Consider the following 16,105-nt stretch of genomic DNA (forward strand, 5'->3'; position numbering starts at 1 on the left):
ATACTGCTCCTTCTTATAACAATCTGATGATAGATGCTGTTATTATCCCTGTTACACAGATGAGAAAACTGAGGCAGGATTCACACCAGGTGCACTGTATGCTCTGATTCCTTGTGCTATGCTGCCTTCACTGCTGATGGCAACCGAGAAAGGGAGGGGTACCCAGCTTAGGTGTCAAAGTGACAGCACCTGGGGATGGAATGGACGGGTAAGGCAGTGGGAAAGGAAAGGGGAGACCCAAGAACGATTCCTGGGGAGGGAGCCGAGGAACGCTGGTCCTGGAGAAGGAGGGCGGTGCTTGGACTCTGGGGCTCAGGAGGGCCACGAGGCCGGCAGCTCCCACTCACTCGATTGCAAGCGCGTTGAGAGTGAGTCTGCGCTGGCGCTCAGTCATGGCAGACTACTGGAAGGCACAGCCAAAGAAATTCTGAGATTACTGCAAGTGCTGGATAGCAGACAATCAGCCTGTATGATAACTCCACTATTAAGAGATTCTATTATGCAAGGTGTTCATTTTTTATCTGAATTGAGAATTTTACAAAGCACTTTGTATACACTGCTCTTAATTTTTCAAAACATTAAAAGATTTCTGTTGTTAAAAAAAAAAGATCTAGGGGGAAAATAAAGCATGTTTTAGTCATTTGGTATCTGCAGTACTGAATGACCTACACAGCAGGTGCTGGTCACTGAACATGGAGGAAATACTCGGGGAGAGTCTTTGATGGGCTCTAAGCTTGCAAATCAAACCAGGTGGTTTGCAGGCCAAAAAACTGGAGGGGTGGGGGGTGGGGGGGAGAGGGGCAGCTGGTAGTCCACACTGCCAGCTGGGTGGGGTGGAGGGTAACACTGCTAGCATGGAGCTCACATGTTTGGGAAGTAGCATGAAGAGATTAGAGAATTAAGTAAGGGCCAAATTACAGAAGGCCTTGGTGTAAGTTTGAGGATGGAGATCAAAGCAGTTTGACCTCTATCCTCAGGGTCATGATGAGTCATTGAAGGCTCACCTTTGGGGGATAAGGCCCCTAAAGTAGGCGGTGGACTTGGCCCAGTGGTTAGGGCATCCGTCTACCACATGGGAGGTCCAAGGTTCAAACCCCGGGTCTCCTTGACCCGTGTGGAGCTGGCCCATGCGCAGTGCTGATGTGTGCAAGGAGTGCCCTGCCATGCAGGGGTGTCCCCTGCGTAGGGGAGCCCCACGCACAAGGAGTGCGCCCCGTAAGGAGAGCCGCCCAGCGCGAAAGAAAGCACAGCCTGCCCAGGCATGGCGCCGCACACATGGAGAGCTGACACAGCAAGATGATGCAACAAAAAGAAACACAGATTCCCACGCCGCTGACAACAGAAACGGACAAAAAAGACGCAGTAAATAGACACAGAGAACAGACAACTGGGGTGGGAGGGGGAAAGGGGAGAGAAATATATAAATAAATAAACCTTAAAAAAAAAAAAAAGGCCCCTAAAGTATATCTGGAAGACTGATCTGTCAATCATGTGTAGGACACCTGAGTAGTGTGGGACAAATGCCCGGCGGCAGAGAATCTCTGTAATCCTGGCAAAAGTCATGGGGGCCTAGACTAGGAAGGAGGCGGTGGGACTGGAAATCAAGGCACAGTAAAATACATTACGAAAAAGCTGTAGAACAGATGAGTGACTGCAGGGGCCCGAACGGGGCTGAATGGTTTCTATGTTAAAAACCTCAGTGGCAGAGAGAATGATGAAATCTTTGGCAAAAATAGAGGTTTGGAACAGAACCAAAATACTTGTATTTCAAGGGTAGCAGAAGTAATTATTATTCTAGGTGATAAGGAGTAGTAAAACATGACTGAGTGAATGGGGGCATCTTTGCATAGCAAGTGAGCCCAAAATCCATATGAAAGGGCCCTTTATTGGAAGACAGCTTCCTGTGCCTTCTGTGGGAGCTTTTCCTGGCACAGTCCTAGTTGGGCAAGAGCTCTGTGGAGCTATATAACAAAGCACCACAAGGGCATGTAGGGCTTAACAAATGCTAAAAGCTACTAATAACTGTACATTTTGAAGATGTATGGGCATATTAGGGCATATTATGGTTTTGAAGCACATAAATTATCTTATTTTTTTTTTGAGGTACTGGGGGCAGGGGATTAGACTCGGGACTTGGTATGTGGAAAGCTGGTGCTCAACCACTGAGCCACATCGGCTTCCCTGAGTTGGTTTTATCATTTTTTTTTTTTTTGGGAGGCACCTGGAACTGAACCTGGGACCTCTCACGTGCAGCAGACACTCAACTACTTGAGCCACTTCCACTCCCCATATTTTGTTTAAGCTTTACAATAATAAACTTTGTGGAGTAGGCATTATTTTGCCCATTCTGAGAAGCATTTCATGTTTTCTATCTGTAGGGCAAAGTGGTGCAAATAAAAAGAACAATTATCTTGGTATCAGAAGAGTTGGGTTCAAGTACTGGCTGACTTTAACCTTAACCTCTCTAAATTTCTATTTCCTTAGCTGTAAATGCCACACTTTTACATGACTAGAGTACAAATTGTGAGGATCAAATGAGAATGTACTTGGAAGTATTTTGTAAACTTTAAAAGTCATAAATGAATATTAATTACAAGTAAGAGTAGAAACAACAGGAAATAAAAAAAAAAAATTCCACTGCCTCAGATTTTTGCTCTGGTTTATCTCCCTTCCTCATCCTTGTAATATGTAAAAGGTTTAGTTTTGTGTAATTTGGGAGCAATGAAATTAATGCTGTGATGACTTTTAAATATTAAGTGGATCTCTGAAATTGCCAGGTGCTTCCAAAGCACTGAGAAGCAGCATTGCCAAAGAGGAAGGTGAAAGCTATAATTCTGCATTGCGATTTGGCTGGTAGGCAGTTTTTCGAGGAGCCTACCAATAAGCTTTGTTAGTTGAAGGGAAGACTCTCAATGTATACAAGTCTTGCACCAATAAGTCAAATGCCAGAACTTCCACCTTTTGTGATCAACTGTGCTCCAAATTCACCTTGAAGGGACTGAAATGGAGGAGAGGGTCCTTACTAAGAGGAAGCCTTTATGTCCTTAAGAGATTCAAGCTGATTAACCAAGGCAGCGTGGTTTAAAACAGGTCCACAAATTCTCTGATACCGTTTTCAGAAGGTGCAGCCTAATTTCCCTCCCCTTGAGTGTGGGCTGGACTTGGTAAGTCTCTTCTAATCAACAGAATTAGGTAGAAATGCCACTGTGTGATCTTTAAGATTAGGCCATAAAAGACATTATGGCTTCTTCCGCTTCTCTTCACTCACGCTCAGGAAGCCAGCTGCAATGGCTTGAGGACACTTCAGTAGCCCTACAGAAAGGTCACAGCAGCAAAGAAATGGGGGCCTGCTGCCAGTAATTAGCAAACTTGACAAGTGTGTGAGGAGCCACTAGGGAAGCCAATTCTTCAGCCCCAGCGCCCCCTTCATATGACTGTGGCCCCAAGGGACACCTTGACTGCCACCTCACGAGACACCCTGAGCCAAAGTCACCAAAGCTGCTCCTGAGCTCCTGACCCAGAGATGGCAAGACAATAACTGTTCATTGTTTTAAGCCAAAAGGTTTAAACAAAAAGTAACTTGTTATGCAGCAATAACTAATCCATAAAGTAAACCAAAGTTGCCACATGCTCTTTAGATGAGGTTTTCAGTAAGGAACAGCATGTTGAGGCCAGCATACTGAAGAGGTTTAGCTTTAACTTGGAAATTTGGAAATGGGTTCCTCATTTGGTGTTTTAAGAGGAACTTATGGGAAGCGGACTTGGCCCAATGGATAGAGTGTCATCCTACCACATGGGAGGTCCGCGGTTCAAACCCCGGGCCTCCTTGACCCGTGTGGAGCTGGCCCATGCGCAGTGCTGATGCGCATAAGGAGTGCCGTGCCACGCAGGGGTGTCCCCCACGTAGGGGAGCGCCACGCGCAAGGAGTGTGTCCCATAAGGAGAACTGCCCAGTGTGAAAGAAAGCACAGCCTGCCCAGGAAGGGCACCACACACAGGGAAAGCTGACGCAGCAAGATGACGCAACAGTAAGAAACACAGATTCCCGTGCCGCTGATAAGGATAGAAGTGGTCACAGAAGAACACACAGCGAAGGGACACAGAGAGCAGACAATGGGGGTGGGGGTTGGGACAAGAAGGGGAGAGAAATAAATAAAAAACAAATCTTTAGAGTGGATCTATCCTAACCCAAACCAACGGTTAGAGCAGGCCTGTCCCAGAGTGTCTTGATTTCTTTGACAAGTCTTGCAGCCTTCCCATTTCTGCTACAGTTTCCTAGAGAGCCCTTTGGAAAGGAGATTTTCCAAAGTTAAATAGATTTCTTGGAGCTGCTCCAAACAACATAAAGAATTATTTAACACTCACCATGGACCAGCCACTGTGCTGTCATTTATATGTATCACTGATTTTGTCCTCAAAATAATGCAAGGAGGTGGTCACATTATTCATTTAGAGATGAGGAAGTTGAGCCTTAGGGAGGCTGAATAAAAGAGCTGGTCATTCAGCTAGTAAGAGTCAGAGTCACTTTGGATTTGGGGATTTTTACCTACTCTGCCTGAATCCACAGGCCATCGCACACTCCTGGCCTAAAAGACAGTGTCCCTGACGGAGCCTTCATACCTCGAAATAAACTACTTTCCTTTTTACATTCAGATGACAGAATCAGAGAATAAACAATGCTGAGAAAAACAAGGAAAAGGAGGTGGAATTTAAGAACTTTTTATTACATGAAGAGCTCAATTCTCTTTGTGCTATCATGCGTACTTCACGGCTCGATCATCGGTTAACTTCTGTGGCCTTGTAATTTATCTTTGGCAACGGATCTTCTATTAGGTTGAAGTTGCTCAGTGGAACTGCTGGGCATTCCCAAGCACAGGTCCTGTGGTTTGCAATGATGCAATCAGGAGGGTTCTAAAGGTATGAATTTCCATTTGGAGCTGAATCGAGATACAAACCAATGTTGACAAAGGACATTCCTGTGTGCTTCTCCTGCTTGAGTATTCTGAGCACACACCGGGTCCTGGGAGTACAAACCTCAACGGCAAAGGGCAGATATGCTGCCTCGACTGAGGAAGCTGAGCCATCCTCGCTGTATCTTTCAATTACTCCTCTCCACTTGCCAATCATCCCCATCTTATCTGATTAAGCCACAATCAATTTGTTCTCTGCTGGAGCAGCGGAAAAGTAGGGCAACCGAACTGTCTGAGTCAGATGAGGCGCTGGCAGTGACCTGGACATTTTCAGCATACTGATGGCCAGCCTACCTGCAGTGTTTCCCCAGGCGGCTTGGCCAGGGAGCTGCCTGGCAATGGCTCTCCTTTCTTGCATTTTAGACTTTGTTTACACATAAAACAGCATAGCTGAACATGTCCTTCTGTCAAAAATCTTTTTTAGAAAAGATATTAACCCTTTCTAGAAATAAAGCTCTTGTTCTTACCTTATCGGCAACCATCAGAAGAGAAATAAAGAAATTTTGATACATTTCTTTTCCAGAGTACAAACAAATATATCTTTTTCTTTGCCTCGTTCAGCTGTGGGCTACATCACTGAAGAAGCACTTCTTTTAGCATGGTACCTTCAACTAAACTAACCGGGGGTGGGTAGAGGATATAAAAATTGCAGGGGGGGATGGAGTTGAACTCAAGACTACTCTGAGCAAGTTCATATTAGTGATGAACTAAACCTCAAGCTAATTTGGCATCATTATTTGTGGGTTACACCTATTTATGCAATAGTTTTAGAAACGTGTTCACTTGGCTCCTTCCCCAAGGCTGTCCAAGCAGGGAAGAGGAGCAGAAATCAGAGGGTTGAGGTATCTGCTGCTTTATACAGCGGAGGATATTAATTTTTCTAAATCATACCAGCATGGAAAACTTACCTTAAATAATGATATATTTTATTATTCGTTGATGTAATCTCATCGGGCCAAACATTTACTAATTCACTAAATGGGTCTTACTTATCAACCAGTAATTCAAAGACAATAATAAAATCAATGCTCTGGACTACTTTGTAAAAGTCTTGAATCACGCCCTGCTAAATGGGGAGCTGTAGAAAAATTCACACCGTTGCTCTAAGAGTCACTTGTTGAATACTAATCATTCTTTGGTGGCGCTTCCATAGTAAATGCTGGGCTTCTTTTAAGGAAGCATTTGGAGTTTGGATGCAGAGAAACCTGTAATTGGTTATGTTTCTCTTTTGCTTTGCTTACTTAGGGCCTCAGTACCAAATCTGCTTTTGGCATACCTTTTGCTTTACCAAACTTACCACTGGCTTGCTCTTATTTTCCCCTTGCCCCACAGGCCTCATTTAATTCTCTTCTTTAGAAAAAAGGTCTGATTACCAACCTTATATATGCACTGTATAAGAATCAGAAAATAAAGTGAAAATGACCTTTAATCATAACATGCACACTGACATATTGGTGTAATTTTTCTCCAATGAACATTTTTTTTTAAAGATTTATTTATTTCTCTGCCCTCCCCCCCACTCTAGTTGTCTGTTCTCTGAGTCTATTTTTGCTGCGAGTTTTCCTTTGTCCGTTTCTGTTGTTGTCAGCGGCATGGGAATCTGTGTTTCTTTTTCTTGCATCATTTTGCTGTGTCAGCTCTTAGTGTGTGTGGCGCCATTCTTGGAGAGGCTGCACCTTCTTTCACGCTGGGCGGCTCTCCTTATGGGGTGCACTCCTTGAGCGTGGGGCTCCCCTACATGGGGGACACCCCTGTGTGGCATGGCACTCCTTATGTGCATCAGCACTGTGCATGGTCCAGCTCCACATGGGTCAAGGAGGCCTGGAGTTTGAACCGCAGATCTCCCATGTGGTAGACGGACGCCCTAACCACTGGGCCAAGTCCACTGCCCTCCAATGAAGATTATTTACTTTGGTCAGCACATATTCTAATTGTAAATCTGTAGGCTGGCTGTGGAAGTAAATATTATGTCATAGATATTTTCCCATGTTATAGCTGTGTAGTTGATATAACTATTTGGAAACCACATCATACCACAAAACTCCATGTCACAACATGCCTCTATGTCTGGTACTTCCGCTTGAGACTACCACAAAATCTTAAATTGTGCTACCCTGTGGCTCGTAGAGTGGAAACATAGAGTGGAAACAATGGGAGATTTCTGTCTCAGCATCCTCTCTAAGAAGCTGAATGACGGAGATCAAAACTGCAAAGAGAAAAAATGTTGGTTCAACTGGGATGAGTGTAATTGGGTGGCAGGTGTTTTGCTTCTCATCTACCCCCAACTGTTCCTGTGCCCCCTCACATACCTCACTTTGGCTGTCACATAAGGTTGTTTCTTTTCATTTGGGAAATCCATGCTGGGAACTGAACCTGAGAAGATTTGATTTTTGCCGGAGTGGCAATTATCAGACAGCAGGGCTCAGAATATATTTATACAAATGGCAAGTAAATTCATTTTCTAAGCAACCTGAATTGTCTTAGTTGACTTTATTACCAAAGGATAAAAACCTTCAACTGTCCTAGTTTGGCTCTTAGCTTTATTATTTACCCCCTTCTGAAACATGTTAATTCCACAACCATTCCTGACCTCCAGCCTGGAAAAACTACTTCAAAGACCAACAACAGATGCCATGAAAGCACTGAAAATAAATGGAATAGGGAGTTCTTTGGGGAATATGAACCAAATAACTTACTTGCTTTTTTCTTTCTAGAAACTCTGATGCTAGTTTTGTAGAATGTCTTTGAGTTAAACATCTAAGATCAACATCAAGGCTAGCCAAGTGCCACCTACTGCAATATCAGTACAGGACTCTTGCTTGTTCAAGTGTCTCCCTGTGAGAAGAATAGTTTGAAGGATTCTAGATACTGTGATCTGGGTGTGGTCCAGCTCAATAACTGCAACTTTAAATCATTAGGCAAAATTGCTTCTGTAATGGGTTCCGTAACCAACCTAAGTGTATGATGCAGTGATTAATACTACCATCTCTAAACTTAGGCAAGAAGCAAGAGATGGAAGGTACAGACATGAGGAAGGTAAATTGAGGGAGGAGGAATTAATGGAAAGTTTCACTGCAGGGCATATATATTTAACATTCTTGACTAATATCTTTCCCTCTTTGATTGTCTTCTCCCATTTCAAGAGTCTACAGTTCCCTGTACCTACTGGGACCAATTTTTGGCAAAAGCAAGTACAGTAGGTATATTTTTTGGTACTGTCAAATGATACATAAGACCAAAGTTCAGTACCACTACTCTATAAGGCACCAGGGAATGGATGGTACTTCATGAGAAAGAAAGGACTCATAGTCTTAAAATGACAGATAAACACAGGGTAGTGATTAATGATGACGTTTCTAGAGTCATGTAAAGCTAATCTAGGCTCCACCACTACCTAATTGTAGTATTTTAGGAAATACTTAACCCCTCTGAGGCTGTTTCCTTGTAGGTGAATTTGGGATAATATCTCTTACAGCTATTGTGAGCATTAACTTTGAAAGTTAATGTGAAATATTAAGCTCAGTGCCTATTCCACTGCAAGTACTTAAGACATGTTGATGGCTATCATCACCACCATTACCGTCATCACCAGTGTAACACAGTACACTGAGCCAAGAAAAGAACTACTTTTGCATGTAGGTGGGGGCGTACATAGGTGAATGCTCTAAATAAAACAGGAAAGAGGACACACCTAGAGCAAGCTCTTTTGATGAACTCTTAGGTTTAACTTTTTCCAAGGGTTTCCTTGAATTATCAATAATTCAAAAAAATTGGAATGTTAATGCTAGACACACTCTTAGAGATCTTTCACCCTAACCTCTCATTTACAATTGTAAACTAGAGAGGATCAATGGTCATGCCAAAGGGCAGACCTAAATGGAAGTAACATATTAAAATCTCTTGAGTCCCCCAAATCAATACTGCCATAATAACGGTGTGTTGGCTTATTATTTCTAGATTTTATACTTCTGGAGTAATAAATCCTAGTTTGAACACAATTTTCTATTTTTTAAATTCTGGACAACTATGATATATTGTGAATGGCTACAAATGAAAAAGGACTGACTGGGTTGTCTGTGAAACACGGATTGTATGTTGGATGGTAAACTCATTAAGGACGGGGGGTGTATTTTCTTCACCATTAATTGTTAGCATGTAGCACACAGTAGGTGCTGAATAAATATTTGTTGCAATAACAAATGAACAAATTCAGACACAGCTATACTGAGATGAGAGTAGTGGGGCCAGAGACAAATTACCCATGTTCCTAAGTGCCCAATATAGGAACCCAGTTGAAAACAGCTTAAACTAAACATTAAATCAACCTTGGAAGGGTAAAGCATGCCTTAAGGGTGATACGTGGCCCATAATGTAGAGGAAGTGAAAAAGGAAGCTTAAGGATTGTTTTTCTTATTTTGCAGGGTAATGGCAGAAGAAATTTAAGGTTGATTGTATGTATTTCCGTGCTCTAGGTCTGTCTTTCTCTTTCTTTTTTCAAGTATCAACTAATTATTTTACATGTTGTTACCAGTTATTTTAGTTTTAAGTCAGCATATAAGATGACAAATCAATTAACTATGAAGACATACACACCATCTCTTAGTAAGAGATGGTTGTTTTCCCTCCAGGATTGGAATACATTTCTGTTTCTTCAATTTCTAACCCACAAAGTATCGGCTTACATCTGGGGTCATGGCATAAGAAAAATATCTCTCTTTTAGACATCAGAGTTATATGAAATGTGGTGATATATTTCACATTATGAGAGGCATGTGTAATCTGAGACCAACGAGGGAAACAGTCACACGTACTCAAGGATAGCAGGTCCCTTACACTATGTAAATTCCTATCACCCCCCCTTCCTCTTTCAAAGCCGAGTCAGCATAAGTACTATGATGTGATTACACTAAACCTTTTGCTTCATCTCTATTCAGTCCATGCTTACCTGTCAACAGTCATTACTCGGGCATTTCAGGATAAAACCACCCTGATGAGCAGATTTCAATCCATCACTAAACACAGTAAGATAGTTTCCTCCTATGTGCTAAATATACTCCTCTTATTTTGCACATAAGGAGTTTAGTAACAAAATATGAAATACTTTAGGACCAGCAGAATTAACTCGCAAAGCCATTTCAACTGACTTTCTCTCAAATAACCCTAAGACTCAGGTTTTTCTTCTCTGAAACACTATAAAATTCTTCCCCAATGTGATATGGATGTTAATGAAAAACAATAAAAAAAAAACCAACACCATCATCGATTAAAAATTTCTCAATATTAAGCTATATATATACTTCCTATTTCTTAAAATAAAGATATCTTATTGCATTTTATTAAGATTTAGAAAAAAAGATATTACAATAGAAAAAAAGCTGGTAACACTATTTCCCCATCAACTGATAAAAGTATAAGAAAATAGACACATTTTTTATTTTAAAGTTATGATATGGAAAACTGAAGCTGATACAAAGCCTGGGGGTAAGAAGACTTTCATAATAACTGCTGGTTATTGTAGCAATTCACAGCACTTCTACATATATTATTTCATTTAACCTACTCAGTGACATTGTGAAGTATGGACAATTTTATTTTCTCTGACCTCTAACTGAAATCTAGCATTTCCTTCACTTAGGAATTTATGCAATAAATTACAGTAGTATTCATTTCATGAGACTGGCAAAGGGGTCCAAGGAACAAAAAAGGATTAAGAATTCCTTATTTTGGGAAACGGACTTTGGCCCAGTGGTTAGGGCGTCCCTCTACCATATGGGAGGTCTGCGGTTCAAACCCCGGGCCTCCTTGACCCGTGTGGAGCTGGCCATGCGCAGTGCTGATGCGCGCAAGGAGTGCCGTGCCACGCAAGGGTGTCCCCCGCGTGGGGGAGCCCCACGCGCAAGGAGTGCGCCCGTGAGGAGAGCCGCCCAGCGTGAAAAGAAAGAGCAGCCTGCCCAGGAATGGCGCCGCCCACACTTCCCGTGCCGCTGACGACAACAGAAGCGGACAAAGAAACAAGACGCAGCAAATAGACACCAAGAACAGACAACCAGGGGAGGGGGGGAAATTAAATAAATAAATCTTTAAAAAAAAAAAAAAAAGAATTCCTTATTTAAAGGGTAGGGTTGCCATAGTCTATAAATGGCAAAGTTTCTAAATCCTACATTTTTCCATCATATCACAGAATATATATATATATATAATTTGATGCTCTGTTTATGTAAGTTTGAGGCCTTCTGTATTACCTCAAAGTCAAGAATAATTCAGAAAGTACTTCCAAACCATGTCTTTAGAGTCAATACTATGAACGACAGTTGTCATTATACAGTGTAATTTGCTGTGATTCTGGGAAATTCTTAACCATTATCATTTTAAACATTGCTCCAATGCCTATGTTCAACACAAAGTAAATGCTTAATAAATATATGCGAAATGTACAATGGTCTGGCACATTTAAGTACTTTAGTTGGCAGCCTGGACATATGTTCAAAAACATGATTTCAACACAAGAGGAAAATTTTGTTTGCAACATCTTAGTATAAATAATACTAAATAAGAAAGATTTTAAGATTTGAGCTTTGCCAAAAACTATCCATAGCACTTAATTATTTTAGCTAGAATAATGAATATGGTGATCATGATGAAATAGGGCAACTTACCTTTTTGAAGGAAAAAGTGGTGATAGTTGGGATGGAATGGGTAGAGAACAAAGAGATATGCTTATTATCAGAAAAGGAAATAGTGTATTCCCAAATCAAGTGTGTGTGTGTGGGTGTGAAGGATAACAAGAACAGGCTATTCTGGAGAGACCTTTACCTTGATGCAGATGGTTTTCATTCTGTGTAGTCTATCAAGTGACTCCTGGGGATTCCCCAGATACTGCTCAAGTTCTGCATGTAAGATTCGCATTGAAAAGGGAACCATTGAGCCTAGAATCAAAATCAAAGTTGAGTTAATCTGTTTGCTATAATTAAGTATGTTTTCATACCTAATGCATTTTAAGGAGGCACCTGCAAATGTCCTAGAGGAAGTGGTGATAAGATTATTTTGCAAGCATCCCTTGGTAATGAATTCAATGGTGTCAGCTCTAAAAATATGCGAGTTGTCTCTGTAAAACTGTACATAAATATGTCTAGACAATTATAAGAGGAGACAGGTAGATATCATTAATATTTCTATAGCTATAATTCAATCACGTATAAACTAACATAAAATGAATGAAATAGTACATACAGTCTGTCCCTTCCAAAAAAAAAAAAGAAAACAAGATAGAATACTCATGTATTCTTTTTATTTTTTTATCTTTTCTTTTAAACATAGATCACACAAAATGTTACATTAAAAAATATAAGGGAAGCAGACTTGGCCCAGTGGTTAGGGTGTCTGTCTACCACATGGGAGGTCTGCGTTTCAAACCCCGGGCCTCCTTGACCCGTGTGGAGCTGGCCCATGCGCAGTGCTGAAGTTGTGTCATTTCCATTCTTATGTATCAAGTAGAGAATAGGCAATAATTGCTCCCATATGGTTTACAACTAACCTTTAAGGAGCAAATATCTCAAGAATTCTTCAAGCTTTACATGACAAGCCCAGAAACAAAAACTTCTGTTACTAGAAATTTCCAAATCTAATTTATAAATAAGCACTCTATATGAAAAGGTAGCAGGGTGTTATTTGCTCCTTGCCCTGGCAATTGTCCATAGACCTGAAAACTCTCTGTGATCAAAAAGGCATGTGAAGATATTTTGAACTAACTGAAAATGAAAATATAACTTACCTAAATTTATAGAATGCAGTGACAGCAGTGCTAACAAGGAACTTTATAGCAGTGAATGATCATATTAGAAAAAAAAGATGAAAAATAAATAACATAAGCTCCTACCTCAGGAAAAAAGAGAGACAAGCAATATAAACGGAAAGCAAGCAAAATAAAAGAAATAATAAAAATTAGAGCAGAAATCAATGAAACCATAAACAGGAAAAAAAAATCAAAACCTGGTTCTTTGAAAAGATCAAAATAATTGATAAACCTTAGACAGGATAATCAAGAAAAAAGAGAGAAGACAAAATTAATACCATTAGAAATGAAGGAAGTGCCACCACCTCCATGGATATTAAAAGAATAGTAAAAGAAAATTATGAAGAACTCTATGCCTACAAATGAGATAACTTAGATGAAATGGACTAATTCCGTGAAGGACACAATCTACCAAAACACACACAAGGAGAAACAGATAACCTGAATAGGCCTAGAACTATTAAAAAAAAAGGAATCAATAACTGATAACTTTCCAAAACTGAAAGAAGCAGGCCCAGGTGGTTTCACTGATGAATTCCACCAAACATTTAAGGAAGAAAAGATACCAATTCTCTACAATTTCTTCCAGAAAACAGAAACACTCTCTATCTCATTCTATGAGGTCAGCATTATCCTAATACTAAAACCAGAGGACATTATAAGAAAGAAAAAACTACAGACCAATATCTCTCATGAACATGCAAAAATCCTTAACATAGGAGTAGATGTGGCTCAAGTAGTTGAGTGCCCACCTCCTACATGGGAGGTCCTGGGTTTGGTTTCCAGTGCCTCCTAAAAACAAAAGAAAAAACCAAACCAAAACAAAACAAAAAATCTTCAACAAAATGTTAGCAAAGACAATCCAACAATATATAAAAATTATATGATCATATCAATAGGTGTAGAAATATACTTCACAAAATCCAACACTCACTGATGACTAAAACCTCTCAGCAAACAAGGAATAGAAAGGAACTACCTCAATTTGATAAAGAATATCCACAAAAAAATCTATAGCTAATGTCACACTTAATGAGAAACTTGACGCTTTCCACCGAAAATTGGAATCAAGGCAAGGCTGTCTCTTCTCACCACTCCTATTCAACATACTGGAAGTCTGAGCTAATGCAATAAGACAAGAAAAGGAAATGAAAGGCTTACAGATTCAGAAGGAGGAAATAAAACTGTCTTTGCAAATGACATGCTAGTCTATTTAGTAACCTTTTTTTCTTCTTCTAGGTACTGAAGCTGCGGATTGAACCCAAGATCTTATATGTGGGAAGCTGGCGTTCAACCACTGAGCCACCTTAGCTACCCTATTCAGAAACTCTGAATGAATTGACAAAAACTTCTGGAATTAATAAGCAATTATAACAGATTTGTAGGATATAAAGTTAACATATAAATGTGAACTGCTTTCCTATATAACAGCAATGAATAACTGTAATTTGTAATTTAAAGCACAATATCATTTATAATAACATTAAAAATATGAAATACTTAGGTATTTCTAATACAAAAATATATAGTCTATTTGTGGAAAAATACAAAACTATGATGAAGGAAGTCAAAGAAGATCTAAATAAATGGAGAGATATTCCATGTTCATGGATAGGAAGTAACAATACTGTTAAGATATCAGTCCTTCCCAACTTGACCTATAGATTCAACCCAATCTCAATCAAAATCCCAGCAAGTTATTTTGTGGATAGCAACAAATTGTTTCTAAAGTTTAGGTAAAAGGCCAAAAGACCCAAAATATCCAACACAACACTGAAGACCAAAGAACAAAGTTGGAGGACTGACATTCCCTAACTTTTGAGACTTACTATAAAGCTACAGTAATCAAGACAGAGTGGTGTGGTGAAAGAACAGACTAACCAATTACTGGAACAGTATAGAGAACCCAGAAATAAACCCATGCAAATTTAGTCAACTGATCACTGACAAGGGAGCCAAGGGAACTCAAAAGAGAAAGGATAGTCTTTTCAACAAATTATGCTGGTACAAGTGGACATCCACATCAATTAAAAAAAATAATGAATCTAGACACAGACCTTACAGCTTCCAAAAAATTGAACTCAAAATGGATCATAGATCTAAATGTAAAATGTAAAACCATAAAATGTCTGTAAGATAACACAGAAGAAAATCAAGGTGACCTGGTGTATTAGTCAGCCAAAGGGGTGCTGATGCAAAATACCAGAAATCTGTAGGCTTTTATAAAGGGTATTTATTTGGGGTAGGAGCTTATAGTTACCAGGCCATAAAGCATAAGTTACTTCCCTCACCAAAGTCTATTTCTACATGTTGGAGCAAGATGGCTGCCGACGTCTGTGAGGGTTCAGACTTTCTGGGTATCTCTGGGCTCAGCTCCTCTGTTTTCTCCACAAGGTCAGCTGTAGACTATAAGCCTCTCTAGACTCTGCTTCTCTGCACAAGGTCAGCTGTAGACTATCAGGTGAATGGCTTTGTCTCTCTCCCTGGGGTTTCTGCCATGTCAAAGGGGCTGTCTCTATTCCTCTGTGTTCTCCTGGCTAAGGTCCTCTCTTTCTGGGACTTGCTTCTCCTTCCTCTGTGTGCTTACTTCCTGGGGCTCCAGTTTAAGACTTCAGCATCAAACTCCAACATCAGAAACCCTCAACTCTGTCCTTTGCCATATCTTTTATCTGTGAGTCCCCACCCAGCAAAGTGGGGACTCACCCAGCCCAAATGATGTGGCCCAATCAAAGCCCTAATCATAACTTAATCATGCCCAGGTACAGACTAGATTACAAACATAATCCAATATCTATTTTTGGAATTCATAACTATATCAAACTGCTACACCTGGGTTTGCCAATGACTTTTCAGATACAACCAAAATGCATGATCCATGAAAGAAAAAAGTGATAAGTTGGACTTCATTAAGATTAAAAAACTTGTACTCTGCCAAAAGACATTGTCAAGAGAATGAAGAGGCAAGACATAGAATGGGAGAAAATATCTGCAAAGTATATATCCAATAAATGGTATATTTACAAAATATACAAAGAATCCTTAAAGAAAGAAAACATACAACCCAATAAGAAATTGGACAAAAGGTCTGAATAGGATCTCACCAATGAAGATATAGAGATGGCAGATAAACGTATGGAAACATGCCTGTCAAAATGGCTAAAATCCCCAAACCTGACAATACCAAATGCTGACAAGGATGTGGAGTACAGAAACTCTCTCATTCATTGCTGGTGGGAATGCAAAATGGTAAGCTGCTCTGGAAGACAGTGTGACAGTTTCCTAGGAAGTGATTTGAAAACTATGTCCACATAAACATGCACACAAATATTATAGCAGCTCTATA

At 40.2% G+C, this 16,105-nt stretch overlaps 1 protein-coding gene across 4 annotated transcripts in view; it reads right to left on the reverse strand.

Annotated features, from left to right (window-relative positions):
• TRAPPC12 (trafficking protein particle complex subunit 12) overlaps positions 1-16,105 on the reverse strand; it is a 141,163-nt gene that overhangs the window by 32,442 nt on the left and 92,616 nt on the right. For all 4 annotated transcript variants that reach the window (XR_011647482.1, XM_012520619.3, XM_058287936.2 and 1 more), the window contains one exon: positions 11,784-11,896. Coding sequence is in view for 3 of the 4 variants with exons in the window: in XM_012520619.3 (XP_012376073.3) it covers positions 11,784-11,896 (113 nt within the window). In the remaining variant the exon portion in view is untranslated. The remainder of the gene's footprint in view (positions 1-11,783; positions 11,897-16,105) is intronic.

The sequence above is a fragment of the Dasypus novemcinctus genome, chromosome 25, assembly GCF_030445035.2.
Source record: "Dasypus novemcinctus isolate mDasNov1 chromosome 25, mDasNov1.1.hap2, whole genome shotgun sequence".
Classification (NCBI taxonomy): Eukaryota; Metazoa; Chordata; class Mammalia; order Cingulata; family Dasypodidae; genus Dasypus; species Dasypus novemcinctus.